This window comes from Chelonia mydas, chromosome 9, assembly GCF_015237465.2.
Source record: "Chelonia mydas isolate rCheMyd1 chromosome 9, rCheMyd1.pri.v2, whole genome shotgun sequence".
Lineage (NCBI taxonomy): Eukaryota > Metazoa > Chordata > Testudines > Cheloniidae > Chelonia > Chelonia mydas.
The window spans coordinates 2,103,610-2,126,182 of record NC_057855.1 but is presented as its reverse complement, the minus strand read 5'-3'; the positions used below and the strand labels follow the sequence as shown (position 1 = coordinate 2,126,182).

At 39.2% G+C, this 22,573-nt stretch overlaps 1 protein-coding gene across 7 annotated transcripts in view; it reads left to right on the top strand.

The window, feature by feature from the left end:
- Nucleotides 1-22,573, top strand: part of OPA1 (OPA1 mitochondrial dynamin like GTPase) — an 83,721-nt gene that overhangs the window by 5,362 nt on the left and 55,786 nt on the right. For 4 of the 7 annotated variants that reach the window (XM_037909733.2, XM_037909732.2, XM_037909738.1 and 1 more), the window contains 7 exons: nucleotides 1,271-1,324; nucleotides 1,973-2,040; nucleotides 10,778-10,888; nucleotides 18,120-18,173; nucleotides 20,185-20,289; nucleotides 21,448-21,534; nucleotides 22,332-22,445. In XM_037909733.2, the coding sequence (XP_037765661.1) occupies nucleotides 1,271-1,324; nucleotides 1,973-2,040; nucleotides 10,778-10,888; nucleotides 18,120-18,173; nucleotides 20,185-20,289; nucleotides 21,448-21,534; nucleotides 22,332-22,445 (593 nt within the window). The remainder of the gene's footprint in view (nucleotides 1-1,270; nucleotides 1,325-1,972; nucleotides 2,041-10,777; nucleotides 10,889-18,119; nucleotides 18,174-20,184; nucleotides 20,290-21,447; nucleotides 21,535-22,331; nucleotides 22,446-22,573) is intronic. The other 3 variants (XM_037909734.2, XM_037909736.2, XM_037909737.2) reach the window with 3 other exon arrangements.

Below are 22,573 nucleotides of genomic sequence, written 5' to 3'. Positions count from 1 at the left end.
AATAGACTTAAAATGTTAATGTTTCGGTGAGGTGAAGATGCTGGACCTATGTTGCCAGTGAAGGTGAGAGGAGAGGTCCAGCCAGTACTCTTTAACAATATATCACTGTGCTCATGGTAGGAGAAAAGAATTATTTTGTTAAAGAAATGTGCTTCAGGCAGTGGGTGATTATTTTTTTAAAAACCTACCAAAATATCTCTGTTTGTGTTGGGTGTAGCATCAAGTAGATGCAGAAGATTTGTGACTAACCTAGTAGTCTCTCAGGGGCTCAGCTGGCAACTTTCTACTTGAGCAAAACTCTGATTTGAAGTTAGTGGGAGTTTTGGATGTGGAAAGGACTACAAGACAGGCTGAATGGAACAAAGGATGATGAATGAGCTCTAAAACCCAGATGCTAGCTGGCAAATGGATGACCGTATTGTCAAATTCGCACACTCGATTGATTGTCCATACCCTACTGAATTTAATCTTTAACTATTTTCTCATTTTAACACATTCTAAAAATGTATTCTGGCAGTGGAAATGAATAGATTTTAAGTCCAGAAAGGATCACAGTGGTCATCGATAGTGATTCCTTCTGGTCTTTAGAATCTGTGAATCTAGTCTAATTTACTGCATAGCACATGCCGTAGACATTCACCCAGCCATTCCTGCAGTGGAGGGAAGTCCCCTTCCCTACTGCACAAGTGAAACGTTATCAGGCCCCCTAAACTTTTGTGGGTGAACTCAAGGTTATCTTTTAGAAACACATCTAATCTTGATTTAAATATAGTATAGTGTAAATTTAGACAGAGATATAAAAATGTGGATGTACATATAAAGCTTCTTAGCAATCACATTTTTTTCATTTAAGTGTGCTTGAAAATATTGTAACTGTTCTAGTTCTATTTGCATATTCATAACAGGCTTACTTGCATTGTCTGACAGAAAACTTTTAATATTATTAGAAAGCATAATATGTATAAAAAACAAATGTACAGAGAGCAGAATCTAAATGGGATTCAAGTGTGAGGGTAATGAGAAGGGCAATATCAGAAACCAGAGACAAGTAGATGAGACCTCCTATGTGTTGGGGTTTTCTTAATTGGAATGTAATTTTGACTTTGGTACGAGTGACTTGTTATCCATTTTAGTTGCATTTGTTAGCATACCAAGATTGGTTATGACTGCTCGGTCCCTGAACTCTGAGACTGAAATCCCTCACATCTTTGTTTTGCCATTTGTTTGTATTTATAATTTTTATTTCCCCTTTTTTGCTGGTTTTTCACAGGTTACAATTTGGTTAGTGAAGTCATAGGAGCTTCTGATCTGCTTCTCTTGTTAGGTGTGTAAAAAGCCATTTTTACTGCCCTTAACATGCCTCTTTAAAATTAATTAATTAAACAGTGATACACTAAAAAAGGGAGTGAATAACAATGCAAATGCAATTTATTGCAGCAAGTTAATCTTGAACTGGAAACATTTAATAACTACTTCAAGAAAACTCAATTCCCACAGTGCTAATGAAAAGCTAGTGGCTCACTGTCAAAACACTAAACAGATGCCTATAATTCAGGCATTTTTCAGAAGTTTGCTCAGAAAAAAATTATTTTACAATATGCAGGAATATTTTGTGTTTCTCAACACAAATGATGATTTAAATTATGTCCGATCATCTGATGTTTAACACACGCAGTCATTTCATCAGCAAAAATGTCTTCAGAACTTAAATGGTCTAGTTGAAGTTTCCTGTTACCTTTTATAGTAGCCCATTCAGTTTGAGTTGGATGCTAGATTGGTACAGTTCACATATCAGTTTTAAGCTGTTTCTGTGGTTATTTACAATAATCCGTAGAATGATTGCAACTTTAGAGAGATTATTTGTATACTGGGTACTGAGTTGTACTAAAAATTGGACCTCCTATTAGACATAGTTTGGGGTTTTGAACAGGGTACTAAGGCATTTTGGTAAGTTTCTGTAATTATTTCCTAGGTTCCCAAGGAGAAACAGCATTCAGAGCTACAGACCAGGGATATGAAAATGACAAACAATACAAAAAGGTATATTTACAGAAAATATTTAGTCATTCAGTCACAAAGCTTAAAAAATGAACTGTAGATGTAGATTTAAAGAAGCTTGAGAGAGCTGAAATGGTTTAGTATATTGCAATTTATAACAGCTAGACTAAAAGTTAAAATGTTTTGTGGGGAAGAAGAGAGTAATGTAAAGTCATTGAACCTTCTGTTAAAATGATGTTCTCTAAAGACTTAGGTTGTAATGGCAATGTTACTTTAGTCATTCTGTATTCATTTTAAATTTGTATACAGCCTGAGGGTCTGATCCTGCCAACACTTACTGCTTGTAACTGTGACAGTGTTGGCTGGTTCAGGCCTTAATATAAAACCCAAAGTGCTGCATCATGCACTAGCTTCAGTTATACGTCTTGAAGTATTGCATCTTATGATCCTTTTCTATTTAGATATGTATCAAGTTTTGGCTTTAATTTTTTTTCTGCTCAAAACTTAGTGCAGCAATTGTTTTTGTGGCCTGCTCATTTTCTAGAAAAGGAGGTTTTTTGTTTTGATCCTAGAAGATGTCTTTGCTGTGTGAAATGTTATATCGCCTGGTTAATGAAGTTTATTAGCATGCATGTTCAACTTTTGCCTTGCAAGTGAGGAAAGTAAAGTTTAGCAGTGCACACTTCTTATTTTTATTAGTGCTGTTAACCATCAAATAGCATATCTGATTGTTTAATCTCATTTTATAGTAGTTTTCATTTTTGCTATTGTACATTTTGAAAATTTCTGAGCAAATCAGAATGAAACCTTATACATGCTGAGAACTTCTTTAAAAAATAGTTGTCTCATGTGTGAATTTATCCATCAATACTGTGAATACCTCACAACTGGGAACGTTTATCATCCCAGTCTTAGCAAAACTGTAAATAACGCTCTTATTTTAAACACATTTCTGTGCATGCAGGCATGTATGCATGTGTGCTGCATTTTATTGCATGTGCACACTTACTGCACATGCCTACAGTGAAACCGGTACAAGAGATCACCTTTTATTAGGCAACCTCCTGTCCTGGACCACCTCAAAGTCTCCACATTTGAAATGAATACTGTTCTGTTTCCCCTTTATTAGAAGCCTACCTTTGTTTAGCAACAGATTTTTGTCTGCCTTGAAAGGTTGCTTAAGACAGGTGTTCACTGTTCACAGTCCAAGAGTAAAACACTTCAACTTTTGAAGTAAAGGTCTTCTTACCTATTGTCTTAACAAATCATTTTTGGAGCTATGCCAAATTACTTGCTTTCATATATATTTTGTTGAGTACCACACATGTAATGAATGCTCGTTAAGCTTGGTTTCTAAATGCAAATATCAAGTCATAAAAGAAAACAAGGCAATAAGTGGTTTTATAATAAATCAGTCTTAAGAGGAACTTGTTTCTTTCATACCTTTTGGTGGAAAACCCACTTAGATTTGAATGAAACCATTGATTAACTGCCCCCCCAATCAGACGAAATGCTATGGCTACTCATCTGAATTCCCAGTGATAATTCATGCAAGGATCCTCTCTTCATATGCAGAGTTTCTTTACCCATGCCTGTGACTGGCTAAGCTCAATGCTATATTGCTGGGGGCTTGAGAACAGAGGAAGAAGAGTCTACAAATGTTTATTATTATTTATTGACTTTTTCTGTGGCATTCGCTGCCATAGTATTTGGGTGGTAAACAATGTTAAGGTCACAAGAAAGCATTTTTAAACTTGAATTTGCTGCTTATGGGCCTGGTTCAACTGCCGCAGAAGTCAATGGGGATCTTTTTATTGACTTCAGTGGAGGTTTCATGGAAGGCATTAGAATTTGAATTCAGGTCTCCAGTAAAAGGCTGTGTTACTGTGCTACTGACCCTCCTTAGTGAGTTAGCAATGATTTGTTTTGAATGTTTTAATTTTTTTTCCTAATTGTTTCCACTTGCTCTTTCCTTTTATTTGTACCCTGTGAGCAGTGGAATAATTCTCATTCTGTTTTCTTGTTCACCTTGTCCTGCTTTTCTGGGCACATTCCTCCTGTGTGACTCTGCTCTCCTGTCTCATTCTGCTTCTGAGGACTAAATTGGCTGTGAGGAAGAGGTGCTGGCTCTGGTGAACATTAAAATTAGGGCCCTGTTCATACGCTTGTGGAAATGGGAGAACACTGTACTGGACCTGGTATAAAATAGTACCTCTGTTTTGTTCAGGAACGTGAGATCTGTTTATGCCGTCAGGCAGAGCAGGAGGAGCGTGCTGATAGGCAATCAGCTGTAGTGCAGGGGCAATAATCCATAACACAGTGAGTAGCTACTTTGAAGGTTTGGAATATCAGAAGAGAGAGGGAAAACACTCTAATTTTTAATGCCTTTGCATTTACTTGTGACCACAGAACTTTCAGTTTGCCACAAAACTTATGGTTGTGCTGCAGAAAACATGGGCCCTGATTAAATCTATGGGCCTCCGAAAGTTATTCTTGGTTTTGTTATACTAATTGTATCCAGCAGCTCTGCTAATGGAATAGCTTTCTTACTGCGGGGGAATGACTCCTCAAAACTGAGGGTTAAAAGGTATCATGGCTATTTAGAACTGTATACTATTGTTATGGTTGTGACTGAAATAAGACGTTCACTGATGGATAATGAAGATAGCATAGCCACTTGGTTTACTGACAACCAAAATGTTTTCTAGACAATGGGGTAGATGACCTTTCTTCATACTGTGCATTCCATTTCTGATCAGCATTAGGTTGCATTCCATTTCTAGTCAATATTAGGCTATGTTAAAGATTAAGAGATAGTATGCATACCTTAATACAGAAGTCCCTCACCTTAGTTACTTCCCTGATTCTACATTTACATGTTTTTGTTCTCATAAGTCCGCCTGCCTGGAGAGCGCAGATCTGAAATGATTGTTGCTGAGGTCTCTATAAATTTCTGTTTTCAAGGGTTTAAAATTTTCAAATTGTATAGGTCTGACAGGTTGTCAGTCTTTAGGTGATTTTGATTTTATTTTTGTATTAATTATTTTAATAAGTCCAGTGACTTCTGATTTACTTGTCTTCATGAAACAATTCTGACTTTTTTTGCACAAAACCTTTTTTTTTGGTCAGAGATCTCAACTTAATGTATTGGTCTTCTCTCATTAGGCACTGTGGGTACGATTTTCAAAGGTACTTAATGCGATTCTGGCTCCTTTGTCACTTAACTGTCATTGGTACTTAGGCCCTGATCCTGCAAAGATTTATGCATATGCTTAACTTCACCATTGTGAATAGCCCCATTGAAATAATGGATCTACTGTAGAACCTCAAGAGTTACGAACACCTTGGGAATGGAGGTTGTCCGTTTCTCTGAAATGTTTGTAACTCTAAACAAAATGTTATGGTTGTTCTTTCAAAAGTTTACAACTGAACATTGACTTAATACAGCTTTGAAACTTTACTATGCAGAAGAAAAAGGTTGCTTTTAACCATCTCAATTTAAATGAGACAAACACAGAAACAGTTCCCTTACCTTTTTAAACTTTCTCTTGGTTTTTTTAGTAGTTTATGTTTAACACAGTACCGTACTGTATTTGTTTTTTGTGGGGTGGGGGGGGTTGATCTCTGCTGCTGCCTGATTGTGTACTTCTAATTTCTAATGAGGTGTGTGGTTGACTGGTCAGTTTGTAACTCTTAGGTTCTGTTGTACTCAGGGGAGCAAAGTTAAGCACGTGTACATTTATGCAGGATTGAGGCCGTAGATGCTTATGAAATGGAGCCAAGGCTCCTAAGCCATTATGATTCTTTTGAAAATTTGGCCCTATATAACTAAAGCCTGATAGATAAAGTTGAGAAATTTTTCTGTTAATGTAAACTACTTACTTTTGTGTTATGAAGGGGAAAAAAAGGAAAACCTCATTTGTAAAAGTTGGAACCTATGCCATGGTTCTTCATCATTCCATGTGTTTGTGCATCCTCATTCCCTCTGTGCAGTTTGTACCACCCACTTTGTCAGCAAATGTGTAAAACTGTCTTGATCTTTATAACAGAAGTAACATTTTAATGATTAATTCAGAGTTTTTCTCATGCAAGATCCCATCAATAGATTTTAGTGATGGTTAACTTTGTTAGGAGAGAACAATGGCAAGTTCAATGGAAGGGAGAGGTGGTTCTTTGAGCATGTGTCAGTGTAGATGCTCCTGTAGGTGTGCATGTAGTGTTAGTCTTTGAACTATCAGTGTCTGTCTGGGTCACGCATGTATCTTGGGCCTTGTGCATGCTCCTGTGTGAGGACATAAAGGGTGGAACAGCCATGACCCTCCCTCCATTCCCTCCTACTACCGAGATGAAACCCAGCACTGTCTGACCCGTTTCTGCGTTGGTGCTCTCTATATCTTATTTAAAAATACATTTCACTGAAGAACTCATTCTTCTAGTCAAATTAGCTGTACTTGGACTTCCCCCAAACAAAAAAGAAAAAGGACATCCCCCCTGTATAGCAGGGTTTGAGGGTCAGTTCTGACTGACACCCCCCAAACTGGAGCCAAAAAAGTCATCCTCAGCTAGTGCCCTTTCTAGCAGACACCCCATGCCAGGATTCAACAGCAAGGAGCAGAGAGAGACGCTGGTACCAGCTGTCCCAACATCAAAGCCCGGCACCAAAAAGCAGGCCAGACAGAGCATAAGTATAGCTCCAGGCACTATACCACGCCATCTCACAAGGAAGGACCTAAACACCAGTCCTCCAAAAACAAATCCCCTACAGTGTCAAGGGCTGAAGCTGTGAGCTCAACCACCTGCACAGCACAAGGACGGAGTGGCCCAGTACCAGCCTTGCCACCAGTGCCAGCGTTGGTGCTGAGGCCCATCACGGTCCTGAGACACACACTGATTGAGGATTCCATATCTCCACTGTGGACATCCTTCACGCCAATACCACTGCCAGCACTGAGGCCACTCCCACCTAACTGTGCTGCCATTTGAGAGGATGTTTTTGCTGATATTAAGCCAGGATCTGTCTCCCATACAATCAGGGGGGATCCTGCTGAAAGCACTAGAAGCTTCCAGTTCAGAGACTCATCCCAGGCGAACCACAAGTGGCAGTGGGCTAGTGGTTCTCAATCCTCATTGTAAAATGCCATCTTGGCCCTACAGGCCATAGTGGGGGCTATCCTCACATGTCCTGTAGCAGAGCTCTCTCCCACAAGGCACAGAAGAGGGGGAGATCTTGCTCTCCAGTGTCACCATTAACCAGGTCTCCCATGCCTGAACCATAAGTAGCTCTCCATGAAGAGGTGATACCAAAGGAATTCCAGCGACCTCCTTCTCCACCAAAAGAGCTTCCTTCAGGCTAGCATCTGATAACTTCAAGGTGTTCCAGTACCCTACAGGCTCTTCAACTCCAGCCAGGCTTGCCCTCCCCATCAATAAGGATATCCTCGAGCCACTCTTTCTCTGATCAGAGAATCAAAAAGAGGCACCAGGTACCATAAAAAGGCCCTGAACATTTCTGTACCCATCCTAATTCAAGGTACAGAAAAAAATCCAAGTCTGAAAAGGGCACCTCTAAAGAAGAGAACTCTAAGAAATAGAACCTTTTCGGGCAAAGGCGTGTTCCTCCATCTCATTGCAGCTCTGTATCATGAATTATCAGGCCCTAGTCACAAAATACAGTTTTTTTACATGGGAGAGAGAGGCCTTTTCCTGACACAACTCCCACAGGCTTGTAAGGAAGATTGCAGCAGTCTTTGCCTGTTCTCCTGGTTAGTCGTACTTGATCTTCTCTTGCCCAATGGTGTTGAGGTTTCGTAAAGTCTTGTTACATGCTTACCCACTGGTCAGAGACCCCAGTCCGACATAGTCCTCAGTATTCTCCTTCTAAATCTCAGGAAGCCCCCACCTCCACCTTTGAGCCTCTTTTAGAATGCTCTTTGCACCCTAAGATCATCTTAACTTCATCCCTCAGTCGATCTCAGAGTTCCACCTGAATCAATCAATTAGCTGACTTGTCTTTGTCCCAGAGCCCCACTGTGCACTGGCAGAAGAAATGCTACATGCTCTGGATGTCTTCAGAGCCTTACTTTATTACACTGGCAGAACCCGGCTGCTACTTTAGACTATCTCCTCATTTATTTGTAGTCATAGACAGCCTGTCAGACGGTCAGAGAATTTAATCTGAGACTATCCAAGCAGATAACACAGTGTATCTCAACATGTTACCAGATGGCTTGTGTCTCTCTCCCCCGAGTGTTAGGACTCCACCACAGCTCAGTGCCAATATCCTAAATCTGTAAGGCAGAGATGTGGGTTACCCACTGACCTCTGTTAAACACTGTGTGTGGAGTTAGTTGACAGGTCAGATGCCAAGGCTGGGAGAGCACTCTGCAATCACTGTTCGACTGATGTAGCCGAAACTCCTAATTTTCACCATCCAGAGGTAGTTGCCACCCAACTACAGTGGGATTTACACTGACACACATTTGAAGCAGAAAGAACGGTTACTTATCCTACAATAACTGTTTCTTTGAAATGTTGTCATGAGTGTGGATCCCACAGCTGCCATCTGTCCCCACTTCCGGAGTTTTCAGCAGACATGGGTTTTGGATTCTTAGGGAGCCTGAGGGAGGGTTGTTACTGCTCCACCGTTTATGCCCTCACAAGGGAGGGTGTGTGTGTGTGTGTGGCTCCGACGGATACTGCTGTTCAGAAGACTCCGAACTTGCGCTCATGAAGAGCATGCACACTTACAGTGGGACTTTCACAGACAACGGCATCTCGAAGAACCTCCGTTCCTGTGGGGTAAGTAACCATTCTTTCCTTTTGTTGCCTATGCCAACATAGTTGTTTGTTATGTGTGCATTATGGTATTCAAAGATTTTTCTTTCAGTTGTAATGCAATCATTAAAGACAAGAGAAAGCCAGAGGAAATGTATATAAAATAATGCTATGGGTCCAATTATAAACAAAGGAAAGGAAGTTATATTTAAAACAGACTCGTTCCTTACACTACCACCGTTTCTGCTTTGATATTGTACTGAAGACAATAACTTAGCCTCAGAAGCTTTTTTCCTTAGATCTCCGGGGAACAGCAGGCCCAGAGAACAGGTATTGTCGCAAGTAATCACAAATTAAACAAAAACTGTGTTTTATAACATGGAACAGCATTACACACTGTGCAATGCCTGTTTAAAAACTAAAGGGCAAGCTAAGGTTCCAGAGCAGCTTTATCTCCATATGTTCCTCCTTTTGTAGGTTCTGACCCTTAACATAATTTTTAAAGGGACACTGTCAAGTCATTTTGAGAAATTCTTTACTTGGTAGCAATAACAACTTTACTCATCAGAATTCTAAAAACGTACATTATTTTTCACTCGTTAGCTTTTTTGTTCTTGTTGGGCAGTGAAACTCGATGGATCGGTCTCATTTGTGGTTCTCATGCATTAGCATGATGCATTTGTGTTTGGTTTTCCAGCAGTGCAGAGATTTAAAAAAACAAACACAAAATATAAATATGAAGCTGTTTCTCTTCCTACAAAGATGGATAAAGCTTTTTTTTTTTCCCAAACCCTCTAATTTGGGCTTTATCCTATTTGACAGTGTCTGTTTATTTTTTTGTATCCATCCATATAGTGTGTGTCTGTACTTACGTGTACATGCTTATGTATGTGGATTTTTTGTGTGGTATATGTATAGTTTGATGATACATGAGCTCTGAAGAACTAATTTGTTTTTCTTAAAAAAAAATTCAAACTTCTGATATTTGAGGCTTGTTTTTAAACAATGTACTGCCTATTTTGAAACTGGTAATTCTATTAAATGTTTTCTTTAATGAAAATGTAATGTTACATTTGAGCAGAATATTGTTCAAAGACTTTTTAGTGTTTTTTAAATAGGTTAATACATTTAATATTAATTTCCAACTTTTAAAACTAGTTGTATGAGAAATTCCAGTAGAACTTAATTCACACACTATTTCTGAACAAATGTGAATTTTTAAGACACATTGCTATTAATAGAATAATTGGGCAAAAGAAAATTAGGCACTTTGTTCATGGAGAAACTTGGAAATAAGGTGAAGGTATTAAGCATGACAATTCTGGATAGGTGAGAGGAATTATGCAGTTTAACTAGACACTGCCAAGGTGCTGTAGAGGGAGATCTCTCTCTGTCTCCCTATATACCCATCCAAAAGTCTTCCATTCCTTCAAGTCTGGAGGTTGAGCAGCAGGGCAAATCCTCTTTTGACAAACTGTCCAAGCCGCTGAGGTATTTAAGAACAAAAAAAACTTGTTTATTCTCAGCAAAGTTGAACATGTTGTCTTGTACATACAGCTGTATGTGTAACAACTTTGTGAAGAGCATCCAAACACAAATGCATCAGGTCTCTCTTATTGCACTTCCTTCTACTTCTTGTTTAAAAAAAAATGCTGATATCTGAAAATACTTCTGAAGTGAATAATTGAGGATGTGGTGCCAAAAATCTCCACAAAGTCTCTTCAAACAAGGCTAGTTTAAACCTTTTTAGCGTTTGGACACTTTTTTTTTTCAATTGACTTTAATTCTAAAATGTAGCTATTTGTTGTTCTGTATGACCTACAGGCTGGCCAGCTGTTTCCAGTCGGCTAGTAATAGCTGTTGCAAATAGGTTTCCTTTTTTGTTTGAACTGACCCATTCATTCCTGTCTTTCATCTGTTTTTATGTAACACTCTTTGGTTTAACATTGTTTTCCTCCCACCCCCAATTTTTCCCTTCCTTCTCCTTGTTGTAAACTCGTGGCAGGGCCTGCTTGGTGAACTCATTCTATTACAACAACAAATCCAACAGCATGAAGAGGAAGCACGCAGAGCTGCTGGCCACTATAACACGGGCTCTTCCCAGCAGAAGCGAAAGGTGATGGTTCAAAGGGCACTATGTACTATATTCATATTAACCAAACACTTCAGCCTCCTTCATTTGATGTAGAAGAAGCTAATTTTAATCTGATCACAGGCCCAAATAATTATTACAAAAATCTTTTTGCAAGAGCACTTGGTGTTAAACTGGTTCTGCTTCCTGTCACTCTAACTGGGGGCCATTAAATGACTGGATATGCTGGGGACAGTCTTATAAGTAATTTAACTTCAGTTTCTGAAACCTTTGTTTACTTCTAAATTGACCTGTATTTCAGATTAATATACAGTATTTCTAGAAATTGGATTTAGGGAAGACAAAGAATCCTAGTCAGCCTTAAACTGAGGAAATGCTGATTTAGCTTCCCAATTCTGACATCAGATGCAGTATTTAGAAAGTATATCTCAGACATATCCTAGTTCAGTTTATTCTCAGTGGGGTGATAATTCTATCTAAAACAACCTGTAACATCGTATTAGGATAAAACCATAAACATTAAACTCCCCGATATAATTGCAATGATAAAGATAGCCCATGACAAAATTAGTAATAACACAATAGTGAGCATTAGCGGGTTACCAGTGTCTGATGGCTAATGCCCGGGCAAAATCTGATATTCGTAAATATAAACAATATATAGCCAAACACCTGTCAGGAATGGTCGAGATAATATAGTCCTGCTGTGAATGCAGAGGACTGGACTAGAGGACCTCTCGAGGTCCCTTCTAGTTCTATGATTCTATGAAACCTAGTAAATGTATCTCAGTAGCTTTCTCTTGCCTAGCTTCCATCGTAAATCACAGTCCAAGCTGATTTGGTGTAGCTATTCTGTTGGTCATCTATCCATTACTTTACTTGGTGCTAGAGTTGGATTTTTAGCATTAGCACGTTGCTGACATATTGCTTTCTAGATTGGGATAATTTTAGTAGTCTAGGGTACTTCAGGGCTAATTTTTGTAGCCAGTATAATTCTGTACCACTTCTGTGACTGTGAAAACACAGTTATCTGTAGTTCCCATGTCCACAGAACCTACAGTTCATTCTGACTTTTCACAATTCCATAGCTTTGGAATTAACCACTGGATACACACCTTTAACGCTCTCTGCATCTGAGGTTGTATGAGAGAGAGAGATGGAGAAGACTTGAAATAAAGTTCTGTACATAATGTTGTATGTAGCCATGCGTTGGTTTTCACCAAAGGGCTTGAAGGCATTAAAAATCTTAAGAGGTTGCATTTTAAATGTAAGTAGTCCAGTCTGTCTCCAGCATCCTTTGTCAAGCTACGGTTAAATGTTAAGCGAACATTCCTTGCCACGTTGCAGCTCAAGAACTACCCTTCCTCCTCCTCCTCGTACAACTATGGGAAAGATGAGTAGTGAGGGGGAGAGGTACGTTTCTTCATGTTTCATTTTTTAGCTCATTTAGGTAGTATACCTTGGGGGTTTAGAGAAAACTGACCAGTCCTGCCTTCAACAAAACAACATGATACATAATAAAGATGCTGGAAGTCTAATGCACTGGAGTCTGACGACTCCGAGAAGAATTTGTCCAATAATAGGTTACACAGTCCTTCCCACTTCCCAACCAGAGCAATGTTGCTGGTAAAAGACCAGGGATACCTTTAGCCGACTAAATCTGCCTGTTTGTTTACTGATTCCTTTACATAATAAGAGTGACTCCTTCAATTCCTTTGTCAGGTAGCATGCAAAGTCTGTGTTTAAGGCAGAGCTAGGTAGTTTTTTTGTCTTAAGCGCAATGTGTTAATTTGACTGTGCTGAAGGGACTACATTCTGAAACAGAAAGCAAGAACATTACGGAGTAATCCCCACTTTTTTCTAAAGCCTTTTTAAGAAGAGTGCTTATTTGTGTAGTGTTGGATATATGAAAACTTAAAACAGTTGCTGGAAAGGGAATACAGTACTTGATATTTAAACTTTGGCTTCATTTTTTGAGGAACTAGCAAAGAGTTTATTTTTTCAGGATTAATCTATTTCTACAGAGAATTCCCCATCATTATTGCTCTTTTGCAACTAATTCCATGGCCTTGGAATTGCAGAAAAGATTTGATGTCTATCTCAGTAAATAACTTACAATCCTGTAAGGGAAAGTCCTAAATTTATGTCCAGAATGCTTGAGCATCACGTTCCTTGTAGATATATCAAAGCCGATTGTAACATTTAGATGTGCAGTTTTGTGTGCTTTGATGCATGCCAGTGGCAAGGAATGATGATGAGTTTTATTTTGCTGCAACGAACCCATTTGTTGTGAAACAAATTGAATGGCCAGGTAAACAGAGCACTTGCTGTACACACCTTAAAATGAGGATGTAATGTAAAGATTCAGTCATTGGGCCAAGCTCTGTCTTGGCAGAAACAGGTGCAACTCCCGTTGAAATCAACCAAGTTGCTGCCACTTATGCCATGGCTAAATTTACCTCACTTTTCTTTTGCAAGCTGATATGTTACCTGTCTACTTGAAAATATGATTTTCATTTCCATTCCTCTAAGCCTGAATATTCCTGTTCCTTTCCTTTAGTATCTCATTGACGTTGTCAGAATGTGTAATGAACAAACCAAGCAGCAGAAGGACTTGCATGCACCATGTGATACAGATTCTCCTCACAGTCATAAAAATAATTAAACTGCAGAATCTAAATTTCCCAAATTTTCATCTTAATTTGGGATTTAATCTACAGTCTAAAATGTTTGTATAATGTCGATTGTCTATTTTAGATGGAAATTTATGAAAATATTACTAAAAGGGCACCTGATAACTCATTTTTTTAATACCCTTATACACTTGTAATTCTTTCCCTGTAGACTTTTATTGCCCACTTGGCAAATACTGTATTATATTTAGCTGAAGGGTTTGTTGTATAGCAAGAACTCATATGGCTGCATCTCTCTGTGCATTGACGTTTTCAGTGATGCCACTGGGAATTGTTATAGCTCTTAATGTTTAACTATGAGATGTTCGTGGTTTGGGACAGTTTTGTGATATCATGTCAAACTTGTGACAATCACACAGATTTTTAAGGTATGTAGGTACCTAAAGATGCCAATAGGTGCCTCCTGGGATTTTCAGAAGTGCCAGGACTTGGTCCCTGTCTGGCCCTATGGTTTTTTTTTTTTTTTTTTGTCATTTATGGTTTTTTGGATGAATTGGATTGACAAAAAAATGTATCCACACAGCATTTGAAATGAGATCTAAAACAAGTAATAAATGGATTTGTATGTTTTGTAAAAAAGTTGACAGTTTCTTTCATCATGTCAATTATTATCAGGCACGGGTGACCATGTTATTACTCTGTAATTTGCTGGAAAATACTGCAGTTATGACTAAGGCTACATTTTAGTCATGGGTATTTTTAGTAAAAGTCACGGATAGGTCATGGGCAGTAAAAAAAAAAAAAAAAAAAAAATTCACGGCCTGTGATCTGTCTGTGACTTTTACTAAAAATACCGGTGACTAAAACTTAGGGGTGGGGGGAGCTGCCTGGCGGCCCTGCTGCGGGGGGGGTGGGGGGGGGTGGGGGAAGGGGCATGTTGGCAGAGCTGACAGGCTCCCTACCTGGCTCCCGACCCTCCCCCCCCCCGAGCCCCAGCAGCAGAGTTTGGGTATGGGAGGGGGCAGGGGATTGGGGCATGGGCTGGGGTGAGGTGGGCTCTGGGCGGCGCTTACCTGAGGAGCTCCCCAGAAGTGGCGACATCCCCCTCACTCAGCTGCTAGGCGGAGGCGTGGCCAGACAGCTCTGCATGCTGTCTCTGCCTGCTGGCACCGCCCCCGAACCTTCCATTGGCTGCCTCCCAGCCAATGGGAGCTGCAAAGACAGCGCTCTGGGCAGAGGCAACAGACAGAGCTGCCTGGCCACGCCTCCACCTAGGAGCTGAGCGAGGGGGATGTCGCTGCTTATGGGGAGCCTCTGAGATAGCGCCACCCAGAGCCCATCTCACCCTATCCCATGCCCCAATTCTCTGCCCCCTCCGGCACTGAAACTCTGCTACTGGGAGGTTGAGGGGGCGCGGGGGCCCAAAACTGCCGCAAGGGCTGCCTGAGTTGCCCCTTTGCCAGGCGCATCGGCCACTGCAAGTCATGGAGGTCACAGAAAGTCATGGAATCTGTTACCTCCGTGACAAACTCACAGCCTTAATTATGACCAATGTAGAAATGCTTGGGAATATTGTTGTGAATGAAATATTCTAAGTGAAAAATATGAAGGTGCTAATTACAGCCAGGCATAGAAACGCAAAATAAATGAAACACTTAGCTTAAAGCACATGAATAGTTCCATTGAAATCAATGGGACACACAGATTCAGTGGGAAATCAATGGGACTGCAGATTTCACTATAGTGTTCTGCTGGTGCACATTAGGCTTTGTCTACACTACACAGTTAGGTCCACCTAAGGCAGCTTATGTTGACCTGTTGTTATGTTGATGGGATGATTTAACTGGGACTTGGTCCTGCTTTGAGCAGGGGGTTGGACTAGATGACCTTCTGGGGTCCCTTCCAACCCTGATATTCTATGATTCTATGATTCTATGACCTAATTATATCAATGTACACACTACAGCCTTGTCCCATTAGTGTAAGTGTCCTGCTACACCAACATAATAACTCCACCTCCACAAGACGCACAGAGCTTATGTCGGTGTAGTTAGGGTGATGCAGTGTTTGTGTAGACGCTGTGTTACTTACATCTGCTGTTGACTGCCTTGTTGTCAAGAAAGCCAGGTAGCTAGAGCCCAGCTGCAGGGAGGTGAGAAGCCCGGGGCAGGGGCGGGGCAGAGAGGAGCAGCTATGTGCCCAGCTGGGAGCTGAGAGCCTTGACTCTCAGCCTCCCCCACTGCCCCTTTTCAGTTGGTTGGACTCACTCCTTGTGAGGACACGCGCCACTGACAGAAGGAGGGTAGTGTGGACATCCGCCCCTGCAGTAATTACTGTGGTGGCTATAAGTCGACCTAATGTGGGTTGATTTAGGGCTGTAGTGTACACATGTCCTTAGTTCTGACATAGTCTGTACGTTACTGCTAGAAGTGTCTCAATGCTGCGTATTTCCCTGCCGTATACTGTGGCACATCGTTAGAGGGCTGCTTTCTAGGAACTAGAATAAGGTTACCACAATCCCCTCCTTTGTGACTGACAGCAAATTTCATCCCGTGTCTACTGAGAAGAGAGATTAGTGCATTATCTGCCCATCTACTCCTGAAGTGTAAAATGGCTTAGGTGGAGAAAGGAGAGTTGTGACCCACTTTGAGAGCATTCTTAGGATTCCAAAAAAGCATTGTTTGTTTTTCCTAAAATTCCTCAGGCATTTTCAGTAACCATTTCGGGGGGAGAATATTGAATATTTGTCTAGATATCAGCGGTATATTTATAGTGAACAAAATGAAAGGCGGCCTGACTAGTATAATGACTAGTATAATCCCCTTCACTATTTCATTAAAGATTTATCAAACCTCCAGGAAAAGCTTTCTTAAATGTTTTTGAGAAGAGGGACATAGCTATTTTTTGGAGTCTGCATTGCCCAGAAACATTTTCTGTATTCCTTTTTTTGTGTTTTCCTCTTTTCTTCCTTCACTGTTTTCTTCCCTTCCTATCCTGGTCTCTCCCATTATATCCCTGCTGTGCTTTCTATTTGGGTGTGTGGGGGGGTAGATATTTCTCTGTTTGTTTGGACATACTGTGTATTGCTAAAGGCATCAAGCCACCTTCTCTGTGCTGAACTCTTCTTAGTGTCTGTTGCCTTCATGTTTCCTGTGCTGTTGGTCCACTGGTGGAAACAGAAGGTGGCCTACTTCCAGCACTTCATCTTCAAGGATCAGCTAATGAATAAGAAAATAATTGGATATGGAGAGGATTGTAATTTGGCATTGCCTATTGCAAAGTAAATACATGGGCATGTGTATCTTATAGATTAAGAAGCTCCAATAAGCCAGTTGCCATGAAGAACTGGGAACTGTCAAGCTGCCAACAGTTATTATGAAATTAAAGAGTGACTGCATTGGTTTGTGTCCTATAAATGACATGTTATCCATGCATTAAGTTGATATTCTCCTTTCACTTCAAGCTAATTTGTTTGAATTGCAAATATTTAGAGTGACTTCATTTTAAAGTTGAGTTGAATTTCTTTATATTGGTATTATTACTTCATCTTTTCATTAATCATTCCTTCTTAATTGTCCTTTATGCTTCATCTTAATTTTAAAATACTTGCATGATTCCTATTTTTGGTATTTCATATTGAACTTGTGACCTTAATTACATTTCTGAAGAAACAGATTGAAAGTTCCATCTGTTTTCACTTTCGTTTTTAGATCTACTTTACTTTACAAATTCATTTTTGAAAGGATTTGACTAAAAATCCCTTCATGTTTGCACAACTATAGTGAGATCACACTTGAATTCACCGGTCACTGAAAAATTTTACATTATGATCACTCTTCTACATTGTTTCCCACATTTTAATACTGTCTGAGTGACTGTGTATGCTAATGTAAAGCATCCCATCAAGATTGCATACTGACAAATTAAAATAATGGAACAGTAAAATATACTTAATATTTTTGCAGAGTACAATGTTCCTTTTAGAATTTGGCTACATAAATAAATTAATACGGTGCTCAGTTGTGTACAAGACACAAAGAATGTGATCCCTAACCTCTGGCATTTATAAATCTTAAATATAAACACCTGACAAGAATGCACTGCACAATCTAGAGGATGCTGATAGTTTAGAAAGATTTTATGTATTGGCATACCTAGCAGGGAGTGTTGTTGAACCAAATCGATACGAGTTTGTGTTTGCATCTTCAAAGTGGCGTACTAATTAAACAAATAAATATTTAGGCCCAGACAATTCGGCCACCTGACTTTATCAATCCCTTGGTGGGGGAGAAATTCTCTGAGGAAGCTACTGAATTTTATTGATCATTAAGCCTGATTTCTCAGTATCTGGTCCTGAAGGTGTTAATTTTTCTACTGGCTTGCACAAAGATTTAGACTTCATTTTATAGAATCTTTCTGCTTTTGGCGGAACCTTTAGCCACTTTAAATGCCAAATGATGATTTGATTTAAGAACTTGATTTGACTGGAAATGCATGCTTAATCAGTTATTTTATGTTTAATAAAGCTTCTGGTTTGGGATTCAGTTGCACACTGAGGATAAACTAAACATATGTGCTGTATAACCAAGCAATGGCCATGATTATGTTTCTTAATGTTGTAGGTCTCTGACAAAGAGAAGATTGATCAGCTTCAAGAAGAACTTCTGCACACTCAGGTACGTAGTCCAGGTAACAAGGAACCAAAATTCGGAGGACCATATGTGCAAAACTCAAATTTACTGAACAAAAATGCACCTCAAATATGACATCTTGCAGAAATTGAAGGAATTTTTTAAAGATTATGCCTGGATCAGATGCTTCTACACTACAATTGATACTCCATCCTGAATTGGACAATGTGTTAGATTTACCTTTTTTTTATTTTAGAGCTTTGTTGATTTGTCTTGGTTTTTTAGTGTTTGCTTAGCTGGCATACTTTTGTTATAGAAAGGAAATGGGATTATACATAAAAAGATGACATTTTAATCTCTTAATCCATGAAATCACATTTCTAGGAGAGACACAAAGCTCTTAAAATGCATTAGACAGTCAAGCACCGGGGATCTGAGTGTGGAACAAGAGAAAGTTCTGTAATATTAAAAACCACAGAAGGTGGTATGCTAGTCTGTTTATAGTCACAGTAGAATTCACAAGAACCGGTGTTTCCATTTCTTCCAGAAGAAGAGTTGCATTGTTGGCATAGGCACAATTAGAATATGTGGTTCTCTTATCAGACAGGTTTACACCAATCAGTAACCATTTCCCTCCCATTTAAAGCCATTTTTATAAGAGGTGTTGTGATATCCTTGCAGTGTGAACAGCTGCTAATGGCAAAGTTACAGAATTTTTTCCTTGGGATATTTTTGTCCATTTATCGATGGACTTTAGCAATCTGAAGCCAATAGAAGTGCTCAGGAAACTATCTTACAACCTTGAGCCATGCTGACAACTACTGGCAGAGCTCTTCAATTTTCCACCTTTTTCAGATGACCAGCCCTTTTTAATTTTTTTTTTTAAACTATAAAGGCTTGAAAAAGGCTCAAACACCTGACACTTTACAACTTCTAAAACTTTTTCCCCCTTGAGCTGTAACAATTTAAAATAGTCTGCCTTTCATGTCAGCCCGGAGTGAATTGGAACAGTTGTTCTAGAAACTGTGACGGGCAGTGGGGCCACAAAGTTCAATTATGGACCTAAAGCAGGCTTCTAAATCCACATGTAAACACTGAATATAAGGATCTTTTTCTTGGTAATGGTGAGCACCCACAGCTTCCACTGATATATTAGTGACATCCGTGGGAATTGTGGGTGCCCAGCACCTATGAAATTCAGGCTGCTCATTTTAGGTGTTTAAATATGAATTTAGATGTTCCAAGTTTGAGCATTTTGGCTTAGTCCCATAGTTCTAAAATAGTCTGATGCTGGAGGTACCCTTTGCTTCTGATAGCTGAAGAATATACTGTCCAAAGCAGTGGTTTTCAACCTGTGGTCTGCAGATGCAGTGGTCCATGGACTGTGTCTAAGGGGTCTGTTAAAGGTTGTCGTTACCATAGAACAGTGGTTTTCAACCTGAGGTCCACGGACCCTAGGGGTCTGCAGACTGTGTCTGATATTTGCGAAGGGGTCTGTACCTCTATTTGAAATTTTTTAGGGGTCTGCAAATGAAAAAGGGTTGAAAACCACTGGTCTAAAGCATTTTTGTAAAGTGTACACAATTTGTAGAAGAAATGTCAGTGAATGATATTCCTGTCCCTGCTTCCCTCACCATGAAATCCTTCATGGACCATAGTTTGATAACTTCTGGTTTAGGCTCTTACTACATCCTCTATATCTAGATTAACTAAGAATGGAATATCAAATGAAAGGACATTTTTAATAAGGTCTCTTTTTGTTCTCTCCTTTCCCTGACTTTTGATGTATTTCAGGTGTTTTTCTGGTTGTTTAATAATTTTCATTTCATTCACGATAAAGGTATAGTCAAGTTCGTTCTTCAATCTGTCATTTTTGAATAGTTTTCACTTGGTTATGTCGGATTTTAACAAGCTTTCAGTGGTTAAATATTTTCTGTGGTTTGGAAGGACTTGTTCGGAGAGTGATTTTTTTTTTTTCCATATAATAAAATTCTTAGATAGGGAAAAGTTTGCTAATTTGTGCACACTGTTTTCTATTTGTGCTACTGTTTTGTAGCTGAAATATCAACGAATTCTTGAGCGCTTAGAGAAGGAAAACAAAGAACTAAGAAAGCTGGTGTTGCAGAAAGATGACAAGGGCATTCATCAAAGGAATCTAAAGGTACTGTATCATATAGTTACATGGTAGTCCCTCAGAAGTGTGAGACCAGAATTAGTCCATGAGCGCTACAGTGCTTCATTAATACTTATTTAGCAATTGGTCTTTTAGCATCATAAATGCATCTTAACGTTTTTAGCTATTGATGAGTGGACTTTACACTTAAGGATACTGGGTAAGCAATTTCAATGAACCTCATTTCTAACTGTGCTTTAACTGTATGTAATTACATGTGTATAACAAGAACTGAAGTTACTAAGTCTATCTTGAAGATTACATAAATTAAAAAACTGGATTTGTGGTTTGTGCAGCATTATGTAACTAAAATCTACATTATTTTAATTTAATTATAAAAATATTCTTCTAGCTGTTTGTATACAGTTCTTTAGCACCTCCATGGTTTGAAACGGGACTTTGAAACTTGGCAGAGAGGTAGTTCTGAGATCAAGGAAGTATCTTTTGATGGCCCCATATAAATCCATGCAGATTTAACAAAATAAAGAGTTGTTGAAAAAAATCACTATTTTCAAGTGTTTTGCAAAGTATAGTTTGTTCTTCACTTGCTGTCTCAAGCTCTGAGCATTCTATCAAAACTGTGCGTACACCACCTCTTTTCAGTCTCCCTCATGTAGAGTACTTCCAAATGAGGCACAGACAAAACGGATCTTCCTCCTGGGAACCAGGAGGTAATGAGTTTGTCACACTTGTACTGACTGAGGTTATTAGTTGTTGAATTCGCAACTCTGGTGATCGAGCAAACCCTCTATACAAGCTAGAAATTGAACCTAGATCTCTTATATGGGAAATCCATCATTCAGCCACTTTACTACACTATTTCAGAATCTGCCAAGCCTAAGTATTCGGCTGTGCTGTCTGTAAAATTGGGCATGACATGTATATGCACTCCATTGTTTCAATAAGCTAGAAATCCTTCTGCACAGGATAACAGACTACTTCTGCTGCCAGTTATTGTAGTTAATACTTTAGCTAAAATGGAAGTGGTCTGTGCTGCGGCACTGAAGGTTTAAGGCTCAAACCTTGATGAGAGTGTAAGCACACAATAATCTTCTCTTATAGGACCTCAAGATGAAAACTGTTGGCACTTGGTCTTAGCTCTTTTAACCCGTTTAGTTTTCACTCCTGTATTTCAATTCTTTTTAGAAATCTTTGATTGATATGTACTCTGAAGTTCTAGACATTCTGTCTGACTATGATGCCAGCTATAATACCCAAGATCATCTACCTCGGGTAAGTCAGTGAAGTCTTAAAGGGTTATGTAACTTTAAGCAAAATGTTACTTCCTGGAGTGAGTAATATAGTATACCATGCATGAAAAAGTTGTAAGTGTTGGTTTGCAGACCCCAGATTAAGAGTTAGGGGTGATTTTAATCTTACACGCAGAAAAAACAGCCTAGATATTTAATCTAAAGACCTTCATATATCCCAGAATGATAAAAATTAGAGTTAGTCCATTTGCCTGATAATGCAGGACTTTTCCCTATAGTGTAGTTCTGAATGTTTTGTCCATTTCACTTTTAAATGATTTGTCAAACCTGCAGCCTTGAATATGAACCCTTTTGAATGCTGGGTGTTGGTGTCATTTTTGGTTTTGAATTTCTGCATCCATACATCCCACTGCAGTTTGGTACTAATTCAGATCCAGATTGAAAAAGGCTAACTTTCCAATTCATATGTGACCAAAATCTTGTGAGAACAGATCATGTGGCTTCATCACCGTTGAACCAAACCCCGAACTGGCATTGAACCATAGACAAAGCCTGATCCAGATCCAGACACTGTTACTTTGCCCTATCTCTAGTTTTAAATGGCCTAAGTGGAAAAACTTGTGTATGAATAAAGTCAGTTGTTTATCTATTAAGGAATTCATTATTTGTTATCAAAACTAATCAAATGTAACCAGTTCTAATATATGTTCTCAATTGGTTGCTACAGTGTATTGTTTAACTAAGCTGTCCTACTGAAGAAACTGCCTTAATTATGAAAAGCCAGTGACTTTCATTTAATACATAATACTTTCATTTAAGGTTGTAGTGGTTGGAGATCAGAGTGCAGGAAAAACCAGTGTGCTAGAAATGATTGCACAAGCCCGGATATTCCCTCGAGGGTCTGGGGAAATGATGACACGTTCTCCTGTTAAGGTAAGAAACAGTATCCTAACAGGTATCCTAACGGTATTCAAAATATTGTAAAGTATCCAAGTACTATACATTCACTTAATCTAAGCTAAGTTATCTTTGTTTGAATATCTGATTATTTTAAAAGCATT